Source organism: Linepithema humile, chromosome 1 (genome assembly GCF_040581485.1).
Source record: "Linepithema humile isolate Giens D197 chromosome 1, Lhum_UNIL_v1.0, whole genome shotgun sequence".
Lineage (NCBI taxonomy): Eukaryota > Metazoa > Arthropoda > Insecta > Hymenoptera > Formicidae > Linepithema > Linepithema humile.
The window spans coordinates 29,398,566-29,425,809 of NC_090128.1; the positions used below are offsets into that span (position 1 = coordinate 29,398,566).

The window sequence follows — 27,244 nt, forward strand, 5'->3', positions numbered from 1 at the left end:
TAACGACGAATGGGCCGCGGTATTATAAGCTAATCGGAAATCCGCGAGATGCTTATCCCAGTCTCTATGATCTTTACCAATATACGCGATAATCATTGTTTTGAGAATCCTATTTACGCGTTCGACCGGGTTAGCCTGTGGATGATACGGTGGCACGGTAGTATGAGTGATTTTATTTTCCTCCGCGAAGTCCGTCATCACGCGATTCACGAACTCGGTACCATTGTCGGTGAGGAGGAATTTGGGTGTGCCCCAACGCGTTATGACTAGATCTTCCAATGCTTCCTTGATTTTTGGACCTTTAGCCGCTCGAAGGGCCTTACATTCGATCCATTTCGTAAATAAGTCTTGTATGACTAATAAGTATTGGAAGCCATTTTTGCTACGCGGCAACGGACCGACAATGTCCGCGGCGACCACCGTCCACGGGCCCTCCACTACGCGGCGACCCATTAATCCTGCCGGACTTGCTTGTTCTACCTTCGTCCTCTGGCAGATATCGCACGACTTCAAATATTTCACAACATCTCTAAACATATTAGGCCAAAAATACGTGACAGCTAATCTCTGATAAGTCTTATCTATTCCTAAATGACCGGCCTGCGGCTCGTCGTGTGATTCGCGCAGGGCCTCTTTACGTAATTCGTACGGTAACACTAATTTCCATCTATCCAAATCTTCTACTATCTCGGATATGATCGGTTTCGGCCTTAAAAAATACATCTGTCCCTCTATTATTTTCCAATGGGCGTACCGTTTCGGGTCCGTTTCGACTTGCGCGTATCGTTTCCTATACCATAGATCTGTGGTATCAATGTCGACGGTATCTCGATTATCTGTCCCAGCGGCAGCCATTATAGTCGTATCCGTATCTTTCTCGAACATACGCGACAACGCGTCGGGAACGTGGTGTAAGGCCCCTTTTCTATGTATTACCTTGTAGTCGTATTCGAGTAACTCTAGGGCCCACCGGGCTAATCTACCGGTCGGATTCTTTAAATTGTGTAACCACCTCAGACTACTATGATCGGTAATCACCGTAAATTGATAGCCCTCCAGATACGGTCGAAATTTCTTTATGGCCCATACCACCGCCAGACATTCTTGCTCGGTAACCGAGTACCGTTTTTCCGGATCCGTTAAAGCACGTGACGCGAACGCGATCACTCTCTCCTCCCCCCCTAAGAATTGTGTTAACACAGCGCCTAACCCTACCGAACTAGCGTCCGTCTGTAAGGCAAATGGCTGCTCGAAATTAGGGCATGCTAATGTTGGGGCGGTGGTGAGGTGTTCCTTGATGCGTTCAAAGGCTAATTCCTGCTCTTCTCCCCAATCCCATCGCTTATTCTTTTTCAAGAGTCTCGTTAGTGGTTCACTCAAAGTTGCGAATTGGGGAATGAAACGACGGTACCACGACGCCATACCTAACAATCGACGCAGCTGCTTAATGTTTCGCGGAGCCGGATATTCCATAATAGGTTGTGTTTTCTCTGGATCGACGGCGAGTCCTTCTTTTTGTACTACAAAACCTAAATATCTTACTTGCTTTTTACAAAACTCGCATTTTTCCGGGTTAATTGTAAGCCCTGCGGTGGTGATTTTTGCGAGGACTCGTTCTAACCACTGTAGGTGCTCCTCAAAAGTGGGTGTCGCTATAACAATGTCGTCCAAATACGCAAACGCGAACGGTTCCATTTCCGGTCCGATTAATTTATCTAATAGCCGTTGAAAGGTAGCTGGGGCTCCGGTTAATCCGTATGGCATGCGGGTAAAATGATATAGCCCTTTTCCTGGTACGCTGAAGGCGGTAATTTCTCGGCTTTCTCTCGCTAGCGGTATCTGAAAGTAAGCTTGACTTAGGTCGATCGTTGATATGTAACTAGCCGAACGTAATTTATCCAAGATATTGTTCATATTAGGCAGTGGATACGCGTCCTTTTTCGAGATACTATTCACTTTACGGAAATCTAGACAGAACCGATATTTTCCCGTAGGTTTCTTTACCATTACAATGGGGTTCGACCATTCACTGTAGGAAGGTTCGATTACCCCCGCGGCTAACATTTTGTCTACCTCCTCTCTGATCGCTTCCTGTACTCGCGGCGAAACCACGTAGCAACGCTGTTTTATGGGCCGGTTTTGTCCTACGTCTATACGATGTTCCGTAAGGGACGTGACTCCCGGGTTCTCGGTAGCTTTCGGTACCTTATTCAAAAAGAAATTCTCAAGCCTTTGTTGCTGTTTATCTGTAAGCTCCGGTAGCCCGCTACATATGCGCTTTGCGTCATCCGCGGCATCAAAACAAGACCTAATTTCCGGCCTATCTGCGAAGTACCACTCAGAGGTAGCAAAATCCATGCCTAATCTAAATTCGTGGAGAAAGTCCACTCCAACGATGCACGGGACAGCTAATTCCTTAAGGAGTCCGACGGAAAGAGTACGTGTAGCGCCCCTAAGTCGAAGCGGTAGGTCGGCCCTTTGGCCGATTGTCGCGATTTGTCCGTTCGCCGTCCTGATATGGCTTGTTTCGTCCCGTACTATCGGTATTCCTAAGGCGCGAATTATCTTAATACCTTCGTTTCCCATTAAGGTACGGCTCGATCCGGAATCCACTAACGCAGCTAAAGGTCGCCCCTGAATATAAATAGTAAGATATTGTAAAGAGGGTTTCTTTATTGGGTTTAAGGTAACGTACGAGTGGGCGGTATGCGTGAAAAAATTTTTCTCGCGGGTCTCGGTAGCGGTGTTCAGAGTCGCTAGTGCCCGCCCTACCGACTCTCGGTCTCGTTTCCCGAACACGTGGGACACGTCCGAACCGTATGTTTCGGTTTTCCGCAACGGTAACAGTGCATTCTCCGCTCCTCCGTGCAATCTCGCGAGCGATGTCCCTTTTTCTCGCAATTCCAACATTTAAGGTCGGACTCTCTACTCGGGTATTCAGCGGCGTCCTTGGATCTTGACGAGCTTCCCGTTTTGTCTCTAGTTCCCGCCGCCTTTGGCGATTTTGCTCTATCTTTTACCGGGGCTTCTCGCGTTCACGCCTTTCCTCCTTACCGCTTCTCCCGGTAAGGTAAGTCCCGCGGCACTGACCGAGGTTGCCGATTTAGAGACGCCTTTAGGCGGGCGGTAAGCTAACTCGGGAAACATGGAGCGATCCGGAGCCGAAGGGGCTCTAAAATTCTTCGCTACGCTATAACTACGCTCTACTCGCGCTGCCCAGTTTTCTAAGGACGGAAAATCGTCAATAGTTTCGCGGTGCACTGCCACCTGCAACCGCGGCAACATATTCCTATGCGCGTAATTGAGCTGCTCTTGTAGAGGCCATTGCGGGTCTAAACGATTAAACAAAGCCTGTAAGCACGTGAGATAGTCGGCTACCGATTCATTCTCACCCTGCGTTCTTCGCAATATCTCATCCCTAAGCGCAAACTGGAAATCCGGGTCGCCGAATCGAGAACGCCATGCCTCTTCGAAGGCCTTCCACGTCCGCCACCTACCCCTATTCGTTCGGAACCAGTGGAGGGCGATTCCCGTTAGGAAGAAGGGCAGACACTTAAAAATATCTTCGTCCCCTACGGGGACTAATTCACGCCCTTCCTCTATACGGATCAGAAATGCTTCCGCGTCGCCCCCGCGGGCCCCTGAGAAACTGAGGTTCCATCTCCTCATTATATTATAGACGTCGGTAGCGGAGTTATTATTATTACGGTTTCTAGTCCCGCGACTAGCTATTGGTCCTAAGCGTGACGTAGGCGGAAGTGAGATTAGGCTTTCCTTCATCTCGGTAGCCTCCTCCGCTTCGTCCCCGGACGAGGCGGTGAGTTCTGGTGTCCGGATGGGATCACGCCCGATTCGTACCGCCTCCTCGTAACGGAGCAAACGTTCGCGAAGCGTGGGCACTATTCCCTTAATCGACAGACCCCTTTCTTTAAGCTGTTCTTTAAGAGCGTCCTGAGTAAGCGCATTAATCCAACTAAAGGAGGTATTGGGTTCGGTCATCTTGCCGATATAGTTTTATGCAACACGGAAAAAAAACTATTCTTTACACACAACAAAAAAAAATTCCGACTGTATCGCTATAATTACTGAAGAGCACCACAGAGCTCACGGTACGGGGAAGGTAGATTAGGCCCAACGCAAAAAAAAAATCCTCACGAACGCAAGAGAGATTCCAGCAAAAGCAAAAAAATCCTCACAAAGTAGAAGAAAGAAAAAAAAAAAATTTTCTCTCACTAAGCGAACGAATCCTACGCGAGAAGAGATCTGGTCAATTTAAAAGTTTATTTGCCTTTATTAAGGTAACTATTATCTAGACTCTTCACGAAGGCCAAACAATATAGGAACGAAACGGTAAACACGCGCTCTAATGTACTCAATCACAACTTACTAATAAGCGTGTTATCGTATCGCGAACTTCCCGAATATTTATTTTGAGGCTTATACGCGGCTACTAAGAAGCCATCAAGGTCTCGCTCGGAATATCGGCCCTTATTTAGCGCGATTATTACTGGCGAACCCTCAAGCTACTCTATTCACCGCGAAAAACGCACAAAACGTCGTCGATAAGGAGAATATACACGAAATCACCAAAAAGCTACACCAAAAGTTCCCCCCCTATCTATTCGACGTACTTCGGTAAGGATCGCGACACGTTACTCGTAATCTCTATTCAATGGTCATAACACGAACGAACTCAGATTCGCGTCGTCTTATTATGAACGGACTTTATTCATCCGCGCGCGATGTTTACATCAGCGCGCCGCTACACACGCACAACACAATAGCGCGGCAGAAAAACAGCTGTGTGGAATTCCGACGCGAGCGGCTACCCCGCGCGACGCGCTATACACACGGTAGCACCAAAATTCACGATTCCCTCGGGATCGCGCTCATTCACTAGGGGTCGGTGGAAATGCGTTAATTTCGGACCGCTGTATACGTTATCTTAATATTTTTCCCACCCACAATACACAAATAAATCAATCAGAAAAAAAAACAATAAATAAAAAGAATATATCCTGAAAGAAACGGATTACACAAAATAGCGACATACAGCAATATACATATAACACAAATATCCACATATAATCATTGATATTCAATATTATTCTTTATTTCAACTCATTTTCTTTCTCTCTCTCTCCAAAATCTCAAAATTATCTTTAAATTTATTACGACTTCTTAATCTCGGGCCCCACGTTGGGCGCCAAAAATTTGCGACGACTTTTCCGTCGGGCAGAAGTACACCCGCCGGTAAGCGTGTCAAACCTCGTTGCTCTATTTTATAGATCTTAGTAATTATCGCGAAACTTATAGTTGGGCGCCAGGCGCGGATTAACGCGCCACACGAACAAATTACGTTAGAGTCAAATTTTTGCTTTAAAGAGCAACGGCAATAAGCGCGACTAGCCCACTCTACAAATGGCAGAGGGGCGAGGTTCTTTAGAGATGCTAACCTGGTTTGGAGAGAGGAGTCTGAAATAAACGGTTATTAAGAACACACTAATCAGTAACAAATAACATTTAATTATAAATTAGATTAAATGAGATTGACGCCGGGTGACGGGCGTCTTAACAATTCCGCGGAGTGGAGACATGTTTTATTTCAGTGAGAGGCGTTATGATTTCACTGTTCAACTCGCGGAAATCCGCGTACTTCCGCCTCACGCGGTATAAGATTCGGCGTACAAATTCAGTAACTTTCATTCGGTGCGGTTGTTACAATTAGCTCTACTTCAATCTTTCTTCATAACGGTTAGCCTACAATACGAACTCTATCTCAGTATTATTCTGACGGTTCTGAATGTAAACGCTCGACCGAAAGCCGAGGCGAGAGATACGCGATAGGCTAACTCCACAATTCTAACACTCGGTACAGCAATACATCAATAGACGCGAAATTATCATTCATGAACGAGAGACATTAATTAATGCAAAACGACTGTCGGCTCGGCAGCCCCGAGGGGGATAGCATGGTGAAATCTTATTCTATAGAAGCGGTAGTCAGCGGGGCCCGGCCTAAATCTAACCTCGCAACATATCGCGAGACATTTCGGTACTCTTAATACACTTTCACGCAACGCAGGCGGGTTCTTATTTCCGCGAGGCTCGGGCCGCCTACTGATACCGCTCTTACCGCGAAGTCGAAGTGGTGGCCTTACAAATCGCTGGTACGCCCGTGGTAGTCCTCGAGGTTTCGCCCAGGTTGCCGACTCGCCGAACAGTGACGACAGCGAGGCTCGCCGGACAGCGGTGACCTTCCGCGCATCGTCCTGCGCATGTAGATCCGCGCTATCGATTAGCGCTACTTGATCCTTCGATATCTCTAGCGATCTCGATCCTCGCGTCGCTCCTCGATTTTTCGGTCCTCGGTGACGCTTTTCCGAGGTGACCCCGGTCTCTCTCTTTTGGCAGCTGCCGTTAACGCCCTTCGTGGCCTTCTCCGTTTCCAGATCCGAGCCTTCTTTGAATCGGTCGTGAACTGGCCAGGTTCCGACCGGATTCCTCTTTTCTGGCTCGTTACAACAGCTCCTTGTTCGGGTACTCCACCCCGGGTCTTCGGCGTGTGAGAGCGCGCTTCCCTCTCGGGCGTCATCTCTCTCGGTGCGTTCACCGGCCTCGATATGCTCCGTATCTGAAATCGTAACTGCGGTAGCGACTGTGTCTGGAATCGAATGATATTGGCAAGGGTGTTTTTACTTGCCCTTATCCTGGATCCGTCTGCACGCCGTCCGGGCCTCCGTCGTCCTGCCTGCTGAGTCCCTCGCAGGTCCCACGAAGGCTGCTCCACGGTAATTCACAATATGGGAGTTTGGCCACTCACCACGACTCGCTTAATTCGCTACAACGCAAAATCTAAAATCTCCAAAAAAAGGAATTAAGAGGGAGAGGTCGTCGCCCCCCCCCCCCGCGGTGGGGTCTCCGACCTCAAATTTCCCTCCTCGATCGGGCTTTCTCGCCCTTGTGACGGACGTCAAAAAAAGTCACGTCACAGTACTAATAAGATCTAGCAAATGGACCATTTTACCCCGCGGTCCGTCTTACCCCACCTTCCCCTATCGTCGTGCACTTAATAAGAGATAAACATATCAAGAACAATTCGACTTTATCTCTAATATGTTCATTGCACTCTTATTATTCGTACGGTAGTACTTCGTACAAGATACATCATTCTGCATCGGCACGTTGTCCTCTTCAAAAGTGCTCTGCTTATTATTTTCCGTAGTTTTCAATCTTACTCTTTCCGTCGTTACTTGTTACGGAAGAGGCAGAATGTCGAAAGTGCAATCAGTGTGACAATATTTCGTGCGAGTTAGTTTTGTTCTATTATGAGAAAGTACAAGTCGTGAGTGCTGTTTAAAACATTGTGCGATTTTTGTATTTGCGTTGTTAATGCGTGTGAGTGCCTTGAAGGCCTTTAAAAAGAACAGAAAGAAGAGGGAGATTCAGAAAGAGCATTGGACACAGGTGGAGCAACTTTGCGGTAAGTATATATACAATCATTTATTTGTTATCTATTATTTATAAGATATTGCACGTAAAGTGATACGTAATGTAAACGCACATAGTAACTTTGAAATATTTAGTAAAAAACTTGCAATTTTAAATATTTTGATTATTGGACAAAAATATATAATTCTGTTATTAGATATTTGCATTAAAGAAAGATGAGTAAAAGTTTAGTGTGTATAATAATTATTTGTCAAATAATTATTTTAAACGCTGTTATAATTTAGATGCACTTTTGTATATTATAGATCCACTTGTATACGACTCCGCTGCCGCTCATTGTGAATTATAAAAATGATGCAAAATGCCATGATTGATGCAAGAATAAACAATTCCTACAGTATTCTATCTCCAAATAATGAAATGACACTTTTTTATAATGAATTTATTTGTAATTATGATGAATACATTATATTTCATATAAACATTTTTGAATAAATACAATTTTGAAATTTAAATTGATATATTTTATCGACAATTAATATGTATATTATGATACATTTGGGAGATTTTCACAGAAGTTATAATAATAAATTTATTTTATATAAAGCATAAAAAGTAATGAAAATACATAAACATAAAAATATATTGAAAATGATGTTAAAATTAAATATTTGAAATTAAATTGTTATATTAATTATTGATAATTTTGTCTTTACAGAGAAGTCGATGATTATTTTACTAAAATTGTTTCAGTTTACAAATTTAAAACAGAGCACATAAGTAAAATTTTTAATTATAATTATAATACATAAAATTAAATTTACTAAATTTATAAAATTAAATTTATAAAGTAGAATTTCTGAAATTATAAAAATTATAATTATAATTATAATTAATAAATTTAAAAAATGTAATTTTGTTTTCTATAACATAGGTCATTATACTCTTAACTTTATAAACATAAAACAAAAAATTATAGGTCAGATATATGTATGCCACTTTTCTTGTGTATATCTTATAGTAAATTATAATTGTCAAAATCAAGAATGTCATTATTGCTGGTTGTGATGCTACTTGGATCATCATTTCCATTGTCAACTTCTGGATAAATCTGTACAGATAATTATAATATTTACATGATAAATAATCATTTTGTTTTTGGTACGATCGTTATATTGTATATTTTTAATAAATTAAGCGCGATTTGAAAAAGATGAAAAATTATTTACTTATAATGATGTTAATAATAATATCAATAAAACTTACTGTTTTTTTTTTATTTAGTTTAGTTGGCTTGCTAAATGATGTTCATCTTTAATATGGTGATTGAAATGAGTTGTAATAGCAATAGATATGTTTCTGTGTAACAAATGTTATGTTTTACTTCAAAATCATCACTTTTGGTGCATATTTTTATAGCCAACTCTGAGATGTATGTCTTTTTAATTGCTGTCAGATTTGAAGCGTAAATATTCTTCTAATCTTTTAGATAAAAATAAAACGTTCTCATTACAAATAATGCATTTTACGTCAATGAGTGGAATGATTTAAAATAATTTTTTAGTGACTCAAACATTGTGTCCGTTTCAAGCGATGTAACACGTTCTGACGAACAAGCTGTGTCGTATGCTTTTTGCGTATATTTCACTTCGTCCAAATGGTTCATTCTTGTATGATCATCCAAAGAATTGGAAAGAGAAAGAGATACATCTTTATAACAGATATGACATTCCACTACATTATCATTTTTTTCTGTCCAAAATCTCCATGTCCAATCTGTTCCATATATATAATTGTTTCGTTGTTCTTCAGAATGCAACTTTAAATGATGTTCTACGCATTCGTATGTAGGTATAACATATGTATTACAGATAACACAATGTAAAGAGTATCTCTCTAAATTTTTGCAATACTTCCATCGTACTAGTTTCTTCTTTTCTATGTCTTCCGAAATTTCTTGGTCTTCCGAAATTTCTTTATGTTGACTTTTTATATGTGCTTTGAAGTTTTCCGTGTTTTTATAATAATATCTTTGTTCGCAAAATGTGCATTTTGCTATATAATCCGTCTCTTTTGTATAATATTTCTACACAGTCTTATCAGTTATAATTGGTAGAGACATTCTGTCCGTTTAAAGTGACTGGACTAGTGTAACTAAATACAATACTCAGTGATGGCAGAAGTGTACACTGCGGTTTCTACACACCAACAGAGAGAACCGTTTACATGTATAGCGCAGAACGTTTCGGTCAAACCTAGCTAACAATTATCAAAACACGTGGTAATATCTCATCCCAAGTATTATTGTCAGTAAAAGAGACGTTACAATGTATTCTTTACACGAATATATTTTATGAGAAATAATGCACAAATAATATATTTATGTATTTTTATTATGCATCGAGTAAAATTTCTCAAATTAGGAGGGCTATGTATATAAAAAAAATCTATGTATTTTTTCGAATTTATATATCTGTCCTAAATGCAATTGTTATACCGATTGCAAAAAGAAATAGATTTAATTGACTGATTGCATTAAAAAATTATTATTACAGTGCACTTATCCATCTGATTTATTTTCAAATATGGCATAATCAATGTCGATTTTTTTTGTTTAAGAGACCCCGGATTATTGGTTTGCATTTTGTATTGCTCAATAACAACAGTTTTTAATGTTTTAAATTTAATCTTGAAGATTCGTAAAATAGAGAATATTTTAATATTTTATAATATTTTTGTAAACATTATTTTTAAAAGCACACTTTAACAGTTATTTGTCTGCGTATAAAAATAATTTCGGCATTTTTTAACAATACTAGAACAATACAGGCTCGCGCCACGCGCATGTACTTATTATAATAATTTAATAATTATGAAATCTAGATATTTTAATAAAATATTTTTTATTTTAAATAACTTTTACTGTTAAACTATTAAACTGTCAGAATAATCGAGATAACCAATCAGCGTCGCGGAAAACAATACACTTCGAGACTTTCGATACATTCAAGTATTGACTTCTCATGCTTTTTTTAATGAATTGGATAGAGATATCACATATTTGCAATTGACACGAATAAATAAAACACAACACAAAAATTTCTACCACGCATGTATGCAAAAAGGTTTTTTCATTTTTGTATTAAATTATTATAATTTTTATATTGTACACGAATAAATATAGAAAGTGAGAATTATTTTAGAAAGTTAGATAATAAGAATTTAATCGTATATCAAATAAAATATTTTGCTTCTTAGCACTGATGGTCTTATAAGTATTTCTATTTGCACCTCAAAGTGCATTTTAATTAGAAACTTGTGATATCTTCTCTAAAGTAATTGATAAGATGGCAGTATAATCTTGAAATTTACAATATATAATGTGCAGCAAAGAAGTCTTTGCAACATCTTAACTGGCTTCTTGATTATTGAATCATTAATTAATTGTCAGAATTGCTAATTTTATTCAACTCTCGATCAAGAGTGAGTCAATGAAATATTGTATGTTATCAACGCATTACTGCATGTAATGCGTTTGCACATGTTTTCATATGATATCAACAATAGCTACCAGTCTTTGGTCTTATGTGCACTTTGATTGACGAATTTCTTTCATATAATTTACTTATTTACTTAAAAATTATTTACATATAAATTGAATTTCATAATATAAAAATTTTTGTTTGCACATAATCGTGCGAATAATTATTTTTATTTAATATTTGATGACTTGTAATTTGATTGGATTTAATGATGCGGTATTATAATATTGTCGAGACTTTGATTTTTTTTTCTCGTACAAGATAATTATTATTCAATTATGCAACAGAATTATTCACACAACAGAATTGTGCACATAATCATTTAGGAATAATGCTTTATGTGACATGATTAATAGAGAAACAAACGTGAATTATTCATTTCACTCGAATATTTATGTTGTAGATACATTGTATAATGTCTTGTAACAAGATTGATAGAGTCCTCAGTGTTAAATGCGTGAATTAATAACATTTATAATCATTAAAAGCCATATTTGCATTCTTCAAAGAACTTAATTGAATTCGTGACAACTTTTTTGAATTCTTAAAAAAGGATTTAATTCTTTGAGAAATATTATACAGATAAATAACTTGTATTTTTCACTGTATACATCGTACGGCTCTTACAGGTATTATTCATTTTTTATTATTCATGATAATCACGTATGAATGTCTCTCGGCATTCAATCAAACTACAGCGGCGTGTAAACATGCAATTGCGTCATCGAATCAATTCTCGCGCGCAATCCCTTTGCAAGGGCCATCGTTAATAGGAAATCAATAGGAGGCAACCACGATACTCGATGCGACCATGCATAATTTATAATTTCCGCGGCATTACGGGGCGACAGTCCCTCTTGTGCGAGAACGACAGCCGTCGTCTGCGGCATTTGAATACAATGCGGCGCTCGCAGCGACGGCATCGCTAATTGCAAAATCCGCTCGATACTGCATAAACAAGCCGCTCACGCGTGACCACGCGCCGAACGAAATCGACGAGCCGCGCGTATACGCGCGAGCATCGTCGATCATGCCGCGGATTTATTACACGGCACCCGAAAAAGAATTCGTGCCGCATAAATCGATTGGAAACGGCATAAGCGTTCATCAGTTATGCGCAATTAGCGCGAAAGCGAGAATAATGCTGTATGAATTATTGATGAGACCGCTGTCGACGCTTGTCAATGCCTGCTCGGTGATCGTCTAATTAAGGCTTTCGTCGCTTCAAAAATTTTGCAGCTCCTTTATCATCCCTTCTATTGAAAAATCTCATATTGAGAGTGAAACAATAGAAATCATTGACACTTGAAAATTATTAGCGTTGTCGTCTTCGAATAAATGCAGTCATTTTAACTTAATATCATTCATTTTTAAAAGAGCAATATTTTAAATGTCTGCGTATTTTTATATTTGCTTAGAGTTTATTAATTATTAAGATACGGCCGTTTTTAAAATTAATAAATTATTATTTTTAAGACGTAATTTTCGTATGATTGCAGGATGTGGTTGCAACAACTTGGGTTCCATGAGCTCTGTCTGCGATATTGTGTCCGGACAATGTCAATGCAAACCCCAGGTAGTCGGCAGGCAGTGCAACGAATGCATGGTAAGACTTTTTTTTATCGTATAATGTAATATATACATTCCACAACAAAATAAAGGGATTTTTTTGCTTCCCAAATCAATTAAAAACAAATCAATTAAAAAGTTTCTTTACTTTTCTTCGCACTTTTATCTCTATAAATTACGATAGATTTATATGTTTAAGTCAAGCGAGACAATTGGTGATAGTAAGATGCAGGTCGGAAAGAGAGAGTCAAGTTTACGATACAATATTAAATGTCGATTGAGATAAACTCAGTCATCTGTAACGTTGCTACATTATCTAGGCAGGTATCTAATAACGAAGACAAATGTACTACTCCATAACTGCACACAACCACGGATATAAAATATCGGGAAAGAAAAAAAACTCAGTAATGCAACAGTGATACCGCCACGCATAAGTCAGCCGTAATAAATCATATTGTCTGTCGTAATCGGTGGTCACGTCAAATCGCAGAATTGATACATTCTTTGCGATAATCGTAGATACTATATTTTAACCTGACTTGTGATATAAGACAGTTTTGTTCTCCAACTTACGATCGACATTTAGAATGTTCCATTTATTATTTATTAATAGTGTAACTTTTAGAAGAATATTAATCAATTCTGCGATGATCTGTACATCTTGCATTTGTATTTCGAATGCGATGAGTGTTCACTAAGTTTAATAAAATTTATTTAGAGTGGTTACTGGGGATTGGCATCGGGAGCAGGTTGTGCGCCTTGCGGCTGCGATCCTATGGGATCCTACAACGCATCCTGCCTCGGCGACACAGGACAATGCCATTGCAAGCCGGGTGTAGGCGGTTCACGTTGTGACATTTGTCTGTCTGGATATTACGGATTTTCATCGCATGGTTGTCAAGGTGAGCTAAATCACTATCTTACAGACATTTATAATACTTGATAATGTTATTAAATATTTTGCAATTCTTTTCATTCACGCAACAAATTTTATGTACAAATCATATTTTCTTTATTAAATTTCACATTAGACAATAAGTAGTACTTTGCTATTTTTACTCGCGCATCTTCGAGACTTTGCAAATAATTTGTTTTTTTAATAATGAGCTGCTATATTATATTTTGCGAATTGTTTTAAAATTGTACAAAGAGCGATATTGGACGATTCATTCCTTTCAATCAATTTTCAACCTGCGTTCTTTATTACCTCCATAAAATCTCGACGAACTGAGCAGCAAACGAGAGAACTTTCATTCATTCCCCGCAGTGTGCGATTCATGTGTGCGACCCGGTCACGTGTGTGACCCCGACACCGGTCGTTGCGTGTGTCCCCGCTTGACCTACGGCGAGCACTGCGACCGATGCATGCCTGATGCGTGGGACCTCGTGCCGCGTGTCGGCTGCAAACCCTGCGCCTGTACTCTGGGTGCCACACGGACTCAGTGCGACCGTCAAGGCCAGTGTCCGTGCAGAATCGGCTACGACGGGCTCAGGTGCGAGAGATGTGCCAAGGGTTACTACGGATATCCACGGTGTCGACCCTGCGGTTGCAATATCGCCGGCACAACGCAGTGCCGAGACGGTGTCTGCGAATGCAACGACAAAGGACAGTGTCCTTGCAAGGTGAGACGGAGATAACTTGTTGAAAATGTATTAATATAAAAAAAAAAAAAATATGAAAAATTCATGAAGAAGTAAGAAATGAAATTAAGAGAGAAGCTTTTAATCCGTTATAATTGTACAATAAATTATGAAAGATGTAAAATGAATTTTTCAAATCGATACTTTTCTCTGCATAAGATTTTGATTAAAAATTATACAACCGAAGAATTTGTGGGAATTATTTTCGAATTTGCGACTTTTCTTCGAAAATTGATATAGTTAACTTTTGAAATTATATGTCTATTTACTTTTTGGCATTAACTGAAAAATAATTTTTGAGGAATTGGTGCTCGGACGACAGTGCAATCAATGCAAGGAAGGTACATTCGGTCTCGCGGCGGATAACATCAAAGGATGTACTGAGTGCTTCTGCTTCGGTAGAAGTACACTGTGTCAGCAGGCTGGACTCAGTTGGGGTCAACACAGATTGACACGTCCTCGTGTTCTTTATATCAATGATACAGCCAGAGATGTAACGGTAAGATCTGTTTCAGCTGACAAATTTTAACGAAAATTGATGAATTTTATCGAGCAATATTTAATACACGTTACCATCATCTAATTGCCATATTATTAAGCAGATAATGAACTTTAACTCCACGATTATACTATCAACGGTGAACGGTGGCTTGAACGTGACAAACGGGCTCTCCGTAATCTCCGAGTCCGATGGTGACGTCACATTGCCCTTCAACCTTTATTACAATTATCCTTTATATTGGAAACTGCCAGATTCTTTTCTGGGCGATAAGGTAATTTTTCAGTTTGATCGGCACAAATGTTCTAAATATTCTTTAAAAAGTAACTCTAGATGCATTTTAATATAACATTACATTTAAGTTTAATATTAAAACATTATTTATGTACATGAATCTTTTAAGGTCGTCTCTTATGGAGGATTCTTACGCTTTAAAACCTTAACGGAAGGTGGAATACCTCTGAGATCGAATCTTCGATATCCCGTGGTGCAGTTACAAGGCAACAATAAGATTGTCTTGGAATATTATTTGCATCTGCCGGTGAACGATAATCGCTACGAAGTCAGGTATTCGTAGTTTCGAAATAGTTAATAATTGTAGTGGTTTATATAATGCAATTAATTGAAAACAGAGAAAAGAAGTATGCAGTTCTATATCACATAAGAATTAAATAAACTTAATGAATGATTTGTTGCATTACAGAATTTTTGAAACAATTTATTGAAACTTTTCTCGTTACACTGTGCAATTAAAATATACGCTTAACATAATTTTAGGTTCCACGAGTCACTGTGGCAATTACAAAATAGGCCAGATTACAAAGTTTCCAGGGAAGTACTGATGGTGGCATTGCAGAATCTGCAGTACATTCTTGTGAAAGCCTCGGACAACGCCGAGTTTACGAAAACCACGTATGTGACGAATACATCGTACAAAATAAAATTGATTCGAATATATTTATTTTTTAATATTCACTTTTACACACACAATTTTTGATAAAGAAATAATTTGCGAAAATAAAAATTTCTCTCATTCGACGTGCAAATCTATATAAATCTTATCAAAAATAGACACTTTTAACAATATTTTGCTCAATTGATGCGTCTTGTCTAGGCTTCTGGAGGCATCTCTCGACGCCGCCGTCCTGACGCCCACGCACTCACCATCGCTGGCGACTGGAGTGGAGATCTGCCAATGTCCGCAGGAATACAACGGCACGTCCTGCCAGGACCCCAGTGTCGGCTTCTACAGGTGGTACAAGAACACCACCGCCACGTCCACCATCGTGATCGATCTTGTCGGACAAGCTAAGCGCTGCCAGTGCAACAGCAGATCCGAGGTGTGCGACAGGGAGACAGGATATTGCTTGGTAAGCATTACGCAAACATTTTCTTACAAGTGTACACTATTCATGCAGATGATAACGCGACAGGAAGTGTGCTAGGAGACAAGTGTGCAAGATGGGTTGAAGTTGAAACAAGATAAATTTTTTTACTTTGAATCTGCATTATGCAGATTTATACATTTTTTTATTTACAATATGCAATTTTTAGGAATAACTGTTGCAGAAATGATAACTGAAACATTTTTTAATAGAAGTTAAAGAAAAGAAATAAATTAGTTTTGTAAATAATTTTTTTTAGTAGTGTAAAGATAAAACAAAATAATATAGATTTATTGGAAAAAGTGTTAATGTTTGAACAATTTTTAATATCGAAAACCGATGTGTTGCAGAACTGCAGAGAGAACTCGATTGGTGCACACTGCAACGTTTGCGCTGAAAGTTTCTACGGTCATCCGGATTTCGGAGGCTGTAAGCCGTGTCCTTGCCCGCAAGTCGATAAAAGGTTTTCCAGTACTTGCGTGGTTCGCGCGGACAATGAACCCATTTGTCATTGCAAGCCAGGTATATGAAAAGAGATAATACAAAATTTACAAAAGAAACATATACTTTATTAATTTCTTTTAATATCCTAAATCTTAATTTATCTCTCAACAATTCTTCATAGATAATAGAAACATTAAATTTTTAATTTGTATGTGATTTCTAATTTTATGATATATATACATTCCATGTAATTTACTTGAATATTTTTTGATCTTAGAATATCGAAAATATCCAACAAATAGCAATACGTCAATTTCGTTTGTAATATCGAAATTGTATGTTATTTAAAATTCTCGACATTAATTGCCCGCATCCGTTTATTTTATTTTTTTTTTTTATTTTTTCTGTACATCCGCCGTCTACTTGCCGCAGGTTACGTCGGTGGAAAATGCGAACACTGCGCCTACGGTTATTACGGCTCTCCTGGTCTTCCGGACGGTAAATGCGTTCCGTGCAACTGCAACTTGGCAGGAAGTTTGAGCGACGCTTGCGACAGCAAAACGGGACAGTGCAAATGCAGGCCTAACTCTACCGGCAGGGATTGCTCTCAGTGCACAGCGTATCGTCATGTTTACATAAACGATGTTTGCACTTGTAAGTTTATTCGCATATTTAACTTGTATGCCATATTGATTCAAATTATGTTGGATTTCCATGTCAACACGTTTATAATTTTAAGTGTATTCACAATTAATTTAATTCCCTATTTGTTACATAAATATTATTTTATATAATTGTTTATTTTTTTACTTATAAAATTAAAGAATTTAATAACAAAATTGACTTTCTTAATTGACATAGCATCTAGCACGTTGTTTATTTTATTAATCTTTGATTGTAACTGCTGCAAACTGTTTTATCATATTATTCGACGTTATTTGTTAGCGTGCAATGACAATTGCACGGGGATTCTACTCGACACCACCGCAATGCTGTCTGAGGATTTGGCCGCGAGAACCAGCCATATAGCAGACGGATACATTCCACCTCCGTGGCAAGAACTGACGTATATCGACACCAATGCGACTTTATATTTCGAGGAGTTGGAGCTGCGAACTCGTCTACAGCAAAGAATGAAGAAAGTACCTTGGCACGAATACAGGAAATTCATGGAAGATGTCGAAGTTATGTTGAGAAGTGTATGTTATTCTAATATAAATGCTAAATATTATAATATAAATTAATATTCAAGAAAATTAACGAATTATATGGTTTTTTTAAACAATTCTTTTTTATCTTTTGTTTTATTTTAATTTGTAGGTAAACCAGCATGCGAAGTATGCCGATACGTCGAGAATCAAGAGCAACGACTTGAAAAATAATATTTTTACCGCAAAAATCGAGTTGAATAAATTGAGAAGAGATATAGACGGTATTGCGATGCTCTTTGTCAAAATAATTATATAACAGTATAAATCTTTTACTTTACATTATCTTTGAATTTCAGATACGATTTCGCAACTCAATCAATACACCAATAACAATAGAAAAATAGAAATCAAGAAAGCTTTAAAAACTGCGAAAATAATCTTAAATCATTTGAAGTCTGTCGACATAACTAAAAAGACCATGGAAGTCGAAGACTTTCTTGAGTGAGTATTTCCTCAATTAAAGAGAAACTTTTAATAAAAATTGGAACACCGGGAAAAACATTTCTTTTAAATCTAATAAGTTTTTAGTGAACATATAATTTTTCCTAAATCATTGTTTATAAATAATTCTTCTGAATTAACCAGTGAATTTGCCAAGTATACATCATGGCTGAACTCGCTTTACAACGCGACCGAGCCGTTGGCAGCTGCCCAAGATGACGCTGAAGATTATGCGGTAAAGCTAAAGGATATGAGAAGAATCATAGAAAACACCATGGAAACGCTGTTCAACTATGACAATTTATACAACAATATCAACAGCACACTTGCCGAGACCAAAAATCAATGTGTTCGTATCGAGATGTTGCGCGACGAGACGAACGAATCACTCACCGACGGAGAAAAACTTGTTGACGAGGCTCGCGGTTTGCTCATAGATGCGGAAAATAATATTCAAGTATGATATTTTTATATCTTAAAAAAGATACACTTTTATAGCTTGAAAATAATAATTGTAAATGAATAATATAGAAGAAATAAAATTAATTATCACTCCTAATATAGTAATAAATGGCTATAAATGCTTAATCTGTATCTGTTCTTAATTACGAATTTCCAGGACCTTCCGGACTCACGAAACAAACTGGCGCATTGGACCGAGAAGCTGAGTATGAAGGAGGAGCATTTGGAACGACTGAATTATGAATATACTGAGAAATATGTTATGCCGGCAGTGCAACATGCGAAAAATCTGGCCAGTGCTGTCGACCAATATGTTGGGTGAGATTAGCATAATTAATTAAATCGGCAATCGCGTTAAGTTCAAAACGGCTGATAACGTTATTGTCGCTATGAATAATGTCATTATCAAAACCAAACACAACTTGTCATTTTTATTAAACAGTCTATTCGCTGAGACACGCGATATCGCAGCCAGTCCTCTAAAAGCCAGCCAGGTCTACAAGAACATCGTCGATGACCTACAATCGGCGAAGATTATTGCGCAGGCAGCCAACGAAATTGTTGAAGAAGTGCACGGAAAGGTAAAAAATGATCATATTTCCTTAGAATTCTAGCTGTAGTTTTTTATAATACTTTACAATGTAATATTATAACATTTGGTAGGCCTAAAACATTAGAATGTACATTTTCTTTAGTGCGATGCGTTATGAAAAGCAATTTAAAAAATAATATAAATAATTCTTTCTCAAGGTTTTTCCTCCATCTGGAGAAAAATCCCTGTTGGATGACGCCAAGGAAGCATTGACAAAGTCTTCGCAGCAGTGGGAAACAGCGAAAGAGCACGATAAACTAGTCAAAAACGCGAACACCGAATTAGAGGCTCAGAAGCAAGCTGTATTCAAGCTGAAGAACACCTTAAACAGCACTGGAATAAGAGACAATGAGATAAACGTGAAATTGCGAGAACTGCAAAACAATAATAAAAAACGTAAGTTTATGTTACAAACTATGCAGCACTCCCAGTAAGCAAAATGTTAGCAATATTGACAGATTGACAGCAATTTTGATCAAATTGATCAAATGTAATCAACACTGTTAACGTTTGGTTATCAGGGATTGTTAAAAATTTTAAACGATGCGTCCACAGAATAAATAAAACATTAGATAGCAATATTGACATATTCTTTTTTATCAGTACATGAAGATCTGTTGGATATCCTGGACGAAAACAATGAAGTGTCAGAATCAGTAAGCAACACGCAACGACTGATCGACGATTACAAGCAAGGCATTACCGATAGGCTAAAGTCAAAGTTAAACGAATTGAAACGTGATGGCGATTCAAAGATCGGACTGGCCAGCGAAAAATGTAACATTTTTTATTGATATTTAACATTTAGCAACGATTATTAAAGAGTTCCAGATTAAAGCGATGAGATGATATTAAGATTATCAGCGCTTAATAGAAATATGTTGATTTCAGTGTCAGAAGCGCTAAGCAATATTAAGAAAGCAGACACGAAGCTAATAAGTTTGTCAAACATTGCGATGAAGCGGAAGGCTGCTTTTGACAAGTGGAATGACACATTAGCCGCAAAGCTGCAAAGTCTTAAAGATAAAATCGCCGAGGCACGCAATACCGCCGACGGGGTAACGACAATTCAAATTCCAATATTCTGACATAAATTTTTGAATAAAATTGATTCCATATAAATTCTTTATTGCCAAGAATCAATTACTAGAAATGATGCTTGCATTGCGTCTTTAATTTGTCAACTATTAAATCTAATAACAAATAATTCCACCTGAAATTCTCTAGATTCGCGTTTCTGTGAGATCGGTGGAGGGTAAGGAATGCATACGTTCGTACAGACCGGCGACACTGCAGTCCTCTTCGACGACTTCAATTGTGATGACATTTGCGCTTCCGACATCGCGCAAAGATGGTTCCTTATTTTATCTGCCAAGTGGAATTAATGTATGTTCTGTAATAATAATATGAATTTAAAAAATACAATGAGTTGCTTATAAGTAAAGTAATATTTTGACTTTTAGGACGATTTTGTTGCATTAGAGATAATCGACAGAAAAGTGCGATTTCTGTGGAATGTCGGCGGTGGTACGGGCGTCCTGACGCATCCTGAAATCCTCGAAAGTGGCGATCTGCAGAACGACAAATTCTGGTATCGGGTCGAAGCTGAAAGGTAAGATAATATTGTGGGCTTGCAAACAAAAAGCACTAAGTCTAAAAATTAGATTCAGAGTTATTTGCAATTTAAGGTTTAAACAGATTTTTAATTTTTCTATAAATTATATTTGGCTTTTCAGATACTTTCAAATAAAAATACATCTCTTAAGCTAATCATGCTTTGTTTATACGTAATGATACGTAAAAACAGTTTTTTAAACAATTAAAATTCAATAAAAAGGACGACTTAGTGCTTGTAAGTTCACGATATGTGAATATAGAATGTGAATCTCATTAATTAATATAAATAAATTGTCAATTGAAATGTAACATTAAGAAAAAAAATATTTTTACAAAATCTTTAATGTGTTAAATATGTCTTGATTAATTTCAAATAATCGATATTTCTGGAAAACCTCAGAACTCGACACACAGGCAAGCTGAGCGTGCGCAAGCAGACTTCCACATCCGGGAAGTATCTCCCTGTCATTAATTCGACGAACTCCGAGTATGGTCGCTTCGACGTTCTGCCTACAGACCGAGTATGGATAGGAGGTATTCCCAAGTCGCAAAGAAGGCCGCCGGAATTGATAGCGACTAATGGCCTTCCGGGCTGCATTCATCAAGTGGTCCTCGACGGAAGTCAGATCGGCCTTTGGAATTTTATCACAACCGCGCCGGATATGGCTTGCAAAGCCTGCGTGGAAGGGTAATTTGCTAAGAGCTATTAACTAAATTTTTCTTCAACGTTGCGCTTATCTCTAGTGCAGTAAATCTTGCGTTATTATTTCAAGATTCCTGATAATTTAATGCAAACGCATCGCATGTATTTTATTTATTTATTTAATTTCAATAATATCAATTCTACAGAGCGGAAGATGCCAGAGATGACATAGCTTACAGTTTCAACGGCGAGGGCTATGCTGTAAGGAACAGAGTCTCGTCGGGTCCATACAATAAATATATGTTTGGAGTCTCGATCAATTTTCGAACATACGACGAGAACGCATTGCTATTTTTGGCCATCAACAAAGATAATGTACGAATTTATTTAAATCTTCTCTCAATATTTTCTCAATACTTTTTTCATATTTATTAAACTTCTTTCATAGTAAACATTTTACGTTATATTTTGAATAATAATTCACGCTTAAAAAACAATAACATAGTTTTATATACAGTTCACATTTAAATCAAAATATCAAATTAACTTGATAATTATACATTTTAATACAACTTCCTCATTTTTACAATAATTGTATTATTTATGACAAACAGAACCAGCATATCATGATCTTCCTACGAGAGGGCAAAGTGATTCTCCATGTCGGTTATGGCGGAAACGTCAGTATGGAGATGTCCTCGACTCACAAGTACAATACCGGTAACTGGACAAAGGTAGACGCTTTCCGGCAATATCAAGTTCGCAAGAACATTGAGAAGTGCAGCCTGAGCATCGGCGGGGACAACGACAAGCGGATCGGTGCGCCTACGCCGCAGCCTAAGAAAGAAGACATTCCGGATTTGGCGCAGGCCAAATATTATATCGGCGGACTGCCACCAAGCTTCCGTGCCGAGAAGTTGATGTTACCTTCGCAAGTGTCGTTCCTCGGATGCATGGCCAATATCATAGTGCAAGAAGGCTACGACCCGATGGCCGAGCAATATTACGGGGTGGAACCCAGTTGTGGCAATAAGGTGAGTCGTCAAACTATTCTTCTATCGGTGTAAAAATAAAATTAAAAGAAATCGGTATTCGTAATCTGTCAAAAGTAATAAATTAAATTTTTAATTAAATTTTTTAAGATATAATATTTTCTAAATGATAAACTGCATCTTGCAAATGATTATAACATATTGTGGCGTCACATAGATTAGTTATTAATTTAGCCAATAAAGTAAAAAGTAAATTTACTTGTGAAAGTATCTCTATTGTGTAAAGCATCAAATATTTGGAAATCGATATCGAGTTCTTATGCGATGTCATGAATTACGCGAAGAGTCGTGAAGAAGCTCCGAGAAAGTATAGACGTGACGAGAGATTGCTAAGTAATTATTTAGAGTAAATTGGCCTTAGTATGAATCGAAAAGAATTTGCAATAAACTATACCGAATTTTTATAACTTAACGATTTGATTCTGATAAAGTCGATTTTTTCTATACCGTAAGAATTCTAACATTTATTTTGTTTTGTATTCTTGTTTTATTTTTAATAAACAGTTAGATATTTCTCAAATTATTCTATATATTCTTCTGCCGCAGCCGTTGAGGATAATCGGATTTTACGGCGACGGATATCTCGAACATCCTGCGTATACTTTGCGAAAGATCCATTCCGTTCTCAGCTTCTCCTTCAGAACCATGCAAGAAGTAGCTATGCTACTTCTCTCCACATTCGAGGGTCAAGAAGACAGACTGAGCGGGACTACGAATGCAGAAACAAATGTAAGGATATTAATAAACAAAATATTAAGAATTAAATAATAGAACTAAAAGTAGATCGAAAAAAAAGAGAACTTTTACATCAAAATATTATTCGCATATATATGATTTATTTATTATACGATAAAATTTATTTGCGTGTTACAATTATCAAGAAACCATTAAACTTTTTTTTTTTTTTTTCAGAAAAACAGCTATTATTCCGTGTGCATTTTTAACGGACAAGTGCAAGTCCGCTTGAGCGCCGGCAAAGGCGAGCTGCTTCTCCAATCGAACAACACCTTCAACGACGGCAGATATCATTCGATTACTGTTATTAAGAAAAGAAAAGAGGTGGAACTGAGGATTGATGATGCGTATCAAGCCACGGGAAAATTGCCTACAAGCGTCGCAATCAAAGCTCCTGATTCGAACGGAGGGTTGTTCTTCGGTGGATTGCCAGCTCTCATCAATAACACGAAGATGATCTCCACTAATACACCGCTGTACGGCGCTATCAAAGATGTGATTTTCAATGACGAGTAAGTAGGAAGCTTAATCCTCAAAACTAATTGTCTTTTCCGTCAACGTAAACCGGACTCACGGCTCTATTTTATCAAATGACGTTAATGTACTCAAAAATTCTCAAAAGATTCGCACAAGTTCATCGAAGCGTTAATTAAATGTCTAAGGCCGGTATTCATAGTCCGTTCTTATATTCCAAATCGTCTTAAGCACGGACTTATATTCGCTCTCTTCGTCACACATAGATTGTGTCTGACGAAGAGAGCGAATATAAGTTCGTGCTTAAGACGATCTTGAATATAAGAACAGACTATGAATACCGGCCTAAATTATAAAATTAGATAATAATTTATTTTGAATATTTATAATTGTCTCAAGATCTCAATCGAAGTCTCGATGCAGTTTTAATAATTACAGCAAACGTGATTTTATTGTTTTCCAGAATCATTCGATTCGACGATGTCGTTAACTTCGATCACGCTTTAATCGGTCGTTCCGGACCAAGCATGGGAAAAGAGGCGCCGAGCCTCGCGCCCTCAGCATCGCTGTCACGAGGAATGTCCACGCAGCCTGAAGGATGCCAAAAGGTGCCTTATTACTCGCTGGAACCGGGCGCGCTGAAATTCGGCGACAAGCCGCACAGTCACACGCAGCTCTATCTCAACTTTAAAAAATTTTGGGAGAAAAAGTACGCGATAGAGTTCGATTTTAGGACCTACTATCCTAATGGACTACTCTTCATCACTCCGGTGAGAAAATTGCATCGCTATTCGATCACGTTTTCATTAATCAACAAATTCGTTAAAAAATTGTATTGAAGTATGATTTATGAATTCTCCGAATTTGACAAGTTTGCTTCATTAACGTTATAATTATTGTTACTAATGCACATCTTACAGGGTCTCAGATTGAAGCACTATCTAATGGTGGTCATCCGCGACGGGCAGCTTCTTCTGCTGGTGAAGAGCAAACAGAGGAAAGAGATATTGTTTAAGACGCCGTTCAACGACGGCAATTGGCATCACGTCGTCATCAGCCACGACGAGAGGAGGCTCACTTTGCTGGTGGACACGCAGACACCGCGCACCCTTAAAGTGCCGAAGAGAATAGGTCTGGCATCCATGATGTACATCGGCGGTCTTCCGGAGAGCGGAACGCCCATCCCGGAACAAGTGGTCGTTAAACTTGAAACGCTCAAAGGATGTATCAGAGGCCTGAAGGTCAACGGAAACATCTACGACATGGTGGGCTCCACCAGCAGAGCCTACAACGTCGGCCAGTGCTTCCCGAGCGTAGAGAGCGGAGCTTACTTCCAGGACGAGGCGTACGCTGTTTATCGTAAGTAACAGAATTATCGCCAAACGCGCGGCAAAACTTATGAAGGGTTGACACTTATCTCTTAGATATTAAAAAATTATTTTAATCAAGTTAAATTTCAACTTTAGATCAACGCGATGTTTCGATTGTTACAAAAAAATTCACTTTTTATCTTCTGAAACTTTTGCCTCGAGTTTTACGAGAACCAAGACGTCACGTTCTTTCAGAGAAGAACTTCGAGCTGGGTGCCGTACTTGAGCTCCAACTGGAGTTCAGAACATCGGAATTGTCCGGCGTGCTGCTGTCGATCAGTGCACCCGGTGGGTCGCCGTCTCTGTCGCTGGAGCTCAACAACGGCAGGGTGATCATGTCGGGCGATCTGGGCGATAACAATCCGCTGTACGTGGAGCAGCGGTTTGCTAGTCCGTACGCGATCTGCGACAATCGATGGCACAGGATCCAGGCCGTGTATAATGACGAGGAGCTGGCGCTCAAGGTGGACGAACTAGACCAGAAATACGGCTTGCCCACGAACGTCAATTATCACATCATGGGTTCCACTGCTTCCGGTCCGTTGTACATAGGCGGTATACCAGGTAAACAATATGGATGAACAATTTAATACGAATTATATTATTCAAAATCTCACGCTTAATTAAAACTAATTGAGTTTTGTTTTGCATGTAAGAGAATGTACGACGGAATTTCTTAATATTAAAACGAAAATGCGTACAATTTAAGAACAAGTGCTAATAGAATCTTTCCTTCCGACATTTTTGTACGTTAAATTTCGAAAAATGATGTCCACATTTCATAAAACACTTTATATAATAAAGAAAAGAAGAAAATACGGGAGAATCTTGAACGTTGATTCGTTGCTTTCAGCGACAGCGCAAAAAGGCTCGCTGATAACGCGGGACCACTTCAACGGGTGCATCAGGAACGTGATGATAGCAGGGGAGAGGCGAGACTGGACTGACATGGCGGAGCTGCACAACATCCACCTGAGCTCCTGCCCGGTTCAATGACGACGGAGTGCGGAAAAAGACTATTACTATGGCACAGCGGAAGGCCGAGCGCCCGGTTCGCTCGACAAGATCACCCTGCCTCTTAGTTCCAAAGACTGTTCGCGTTAGGTTCGCAATCGCACTAGGATTAACGTGCCATATATTTGCAGGCGACGAGTTTTTTCTTTTCTCTTCTTCTTTCGTTTTCTAACACGTAAGACTTAACAAAGCCAAAAGATGCTAAAACCGTAGACCGTTTTGTTAGTCGTGACTCTCGGAGAGAGAGAAAAAGAGAGACCGTGCGCGTCGGTCTCGCCGCGATGAATGATGGCACGGACAAATATTCGTCATACACGTCGCCACGTACGTAGACACGGTGACTACTTACGCGGACGCGTAAGTAACGATACCACTGCCATATAGTTTAATTGCTCGCCGGAAGACTCAGACAATTTGTACATCAGTATTTAAAAGCCATTATTTATTATCGTTAATCGTAGAATCGATCTTGCGATCGTCGCGTCAACGAGACGACGAGTAGAGTAGAACACGCGCGCGCAATCACGTTTTGTACTTTTATAGCAGTAGACTTCTAGTAAAGTATGTACATTTCGAAAATCGACTTCCCAATCGAGAGACGTCGAGAAATGCGTGCAAGTGCCCTATAAAAGTGAAGTGTCCCTTAATCGCGCGCACAGAAAGATGATCTGCGGAAGATATTTTTAATATTTATATGTACTCTCGATACTCTCGTTGAACTGTAATATATTATAAATATGCAAAAAAAAAAAATTAACAAATAACGCATCCGCTGTTATGCATAAAACACATATAATAAAAGAAAGCACGTCTGTTGCTCTTTCTTCACCCCATTTTGATTTCTCTACAAAACATTTATCTCATTCCTTTGTTTACCTTACGCGACGTTAACGAATTTGTAATTTGAGGACTGTTTATAGTTATTTTACGTTAAAATTTTAAATATCTGGCAAGAGAAGAATCTATATATTTCTCAGAAAACATTTCATTGAGATTCAATCGATGATAGGCCACGCTGCGTACATCCGTTCGCGGAAGAATAAAAGTCCATTACAAATGGGTTATTAAATTTTATTCATGACATTCGCTGCGAAGATG

General features: G+C 38.7%; 1 protein-coding gene across 3 annotated transcripts in view; it reads left to right on the forward strand.

Annotated features, from left to right (window-relative positions):
- The window catches only part of wb (wing blister), a 201,028-nt gene extending 174,049 nt beyond the window's left edge, over positions 1-26,979 (forward strand). For all 3 annotated transcript variants that reach the window (XM_067347603.1, XM_067347605.1, XM_067347604.1), the window contains 30 exons: positions 12,494-12,600; positions 13,285-13,468; positions 13,834-14,189; positions 14,509-14,706; positions 14,810-14,980; positions 15,110-15,273; positions 15,484-15,618; positions 15,821-16,076; positions 16,442-16,613; positions 16,968-17,189; positions 17,481-17,734; positions 17,856-17,967; positions 18,043-18,187; positions 18,332-18,644; positions 18,807-18,967; positions 19,092-19,230; positions 19,400-19,637; positions 19,845-20,018; positions 20,133-20,299; positions 20,469-20,627; positions 20,705-20,853; positions 21,259-21,546; positions 21,708-21,876; positions 22,116-22,535; positions 23,100-23,282; positions 23,466-23,800; positions 24,226-24,532; positions 24,683-25,121; positions 25,328-25,696; positions 25,986-26,979. In XM_067347603.1, coding sequence (XP_067203704.1) covers positions 12,494-12,600; positions 13,285-13,468; positions 13,834-14,189; positions 14,509-14,706; positions 14,810-14,980; positions 15,110-15,273; positions 15,484-15,618; positions 15,821-16,076; positions 16,442-16,613; positions 16,968-17,189; positions 17,481-17,734; positions 17,856-17,967; positions 18,043-18,187; positions 18,332-18,644; positions 18,807-18,967; positions 19,092-19,230; positions 19,400-19,637; positions 19,845-20,018; positions 20,133-20,299; positions 20,469-20,627; positions 20,705-20,853; positions 21,259-21,546; positions 21,708-21,876; positions 22,116-22,535; positions 23,100-23,282; positions 23,466-23,800; positions 24,226-24,532; positions 24,683-25,121; positions 25,328-25,696; positions 25,986-26,128 — 6,629 coding nt within the window. In that variant the 3' untranslated portion in view covers positions 26,129-26,979. The remainder of the gene's footprint in view (positions 1-12,493; positions 12,601-13,284; positions 13,469-13,833; positions 14,190-14,508; positions 14,707-14,809; positions 14,981-15,109; positions 15,274-15,483; positions 15,619-15,820; positions 16,077-16,441; positions 16,614-16,967; positions 17,190-17,480; positions 17,735-17,855; positions 17,968-18,042; positions 18,188-18,331; positions 18,645-18,806; positions 18,968-19,091; positions 19,231-19,399; positions 19,638-19,844; positions 20,019-20,132; positions 20,300-20,468; positions 20,628-20,704; positions 20,854-21,258; positions 21,547-21,707; positions 21,877-22,115; positions 22,536-23,099; positions 23,283-23,465; positions 23,801-24,225; positions 24,533-24,682; positions 25,122-25,327; positions 25,697-25,985) is intronic.
- Positions 26,980-27,244: the final 265 nt, after the last annotated feature.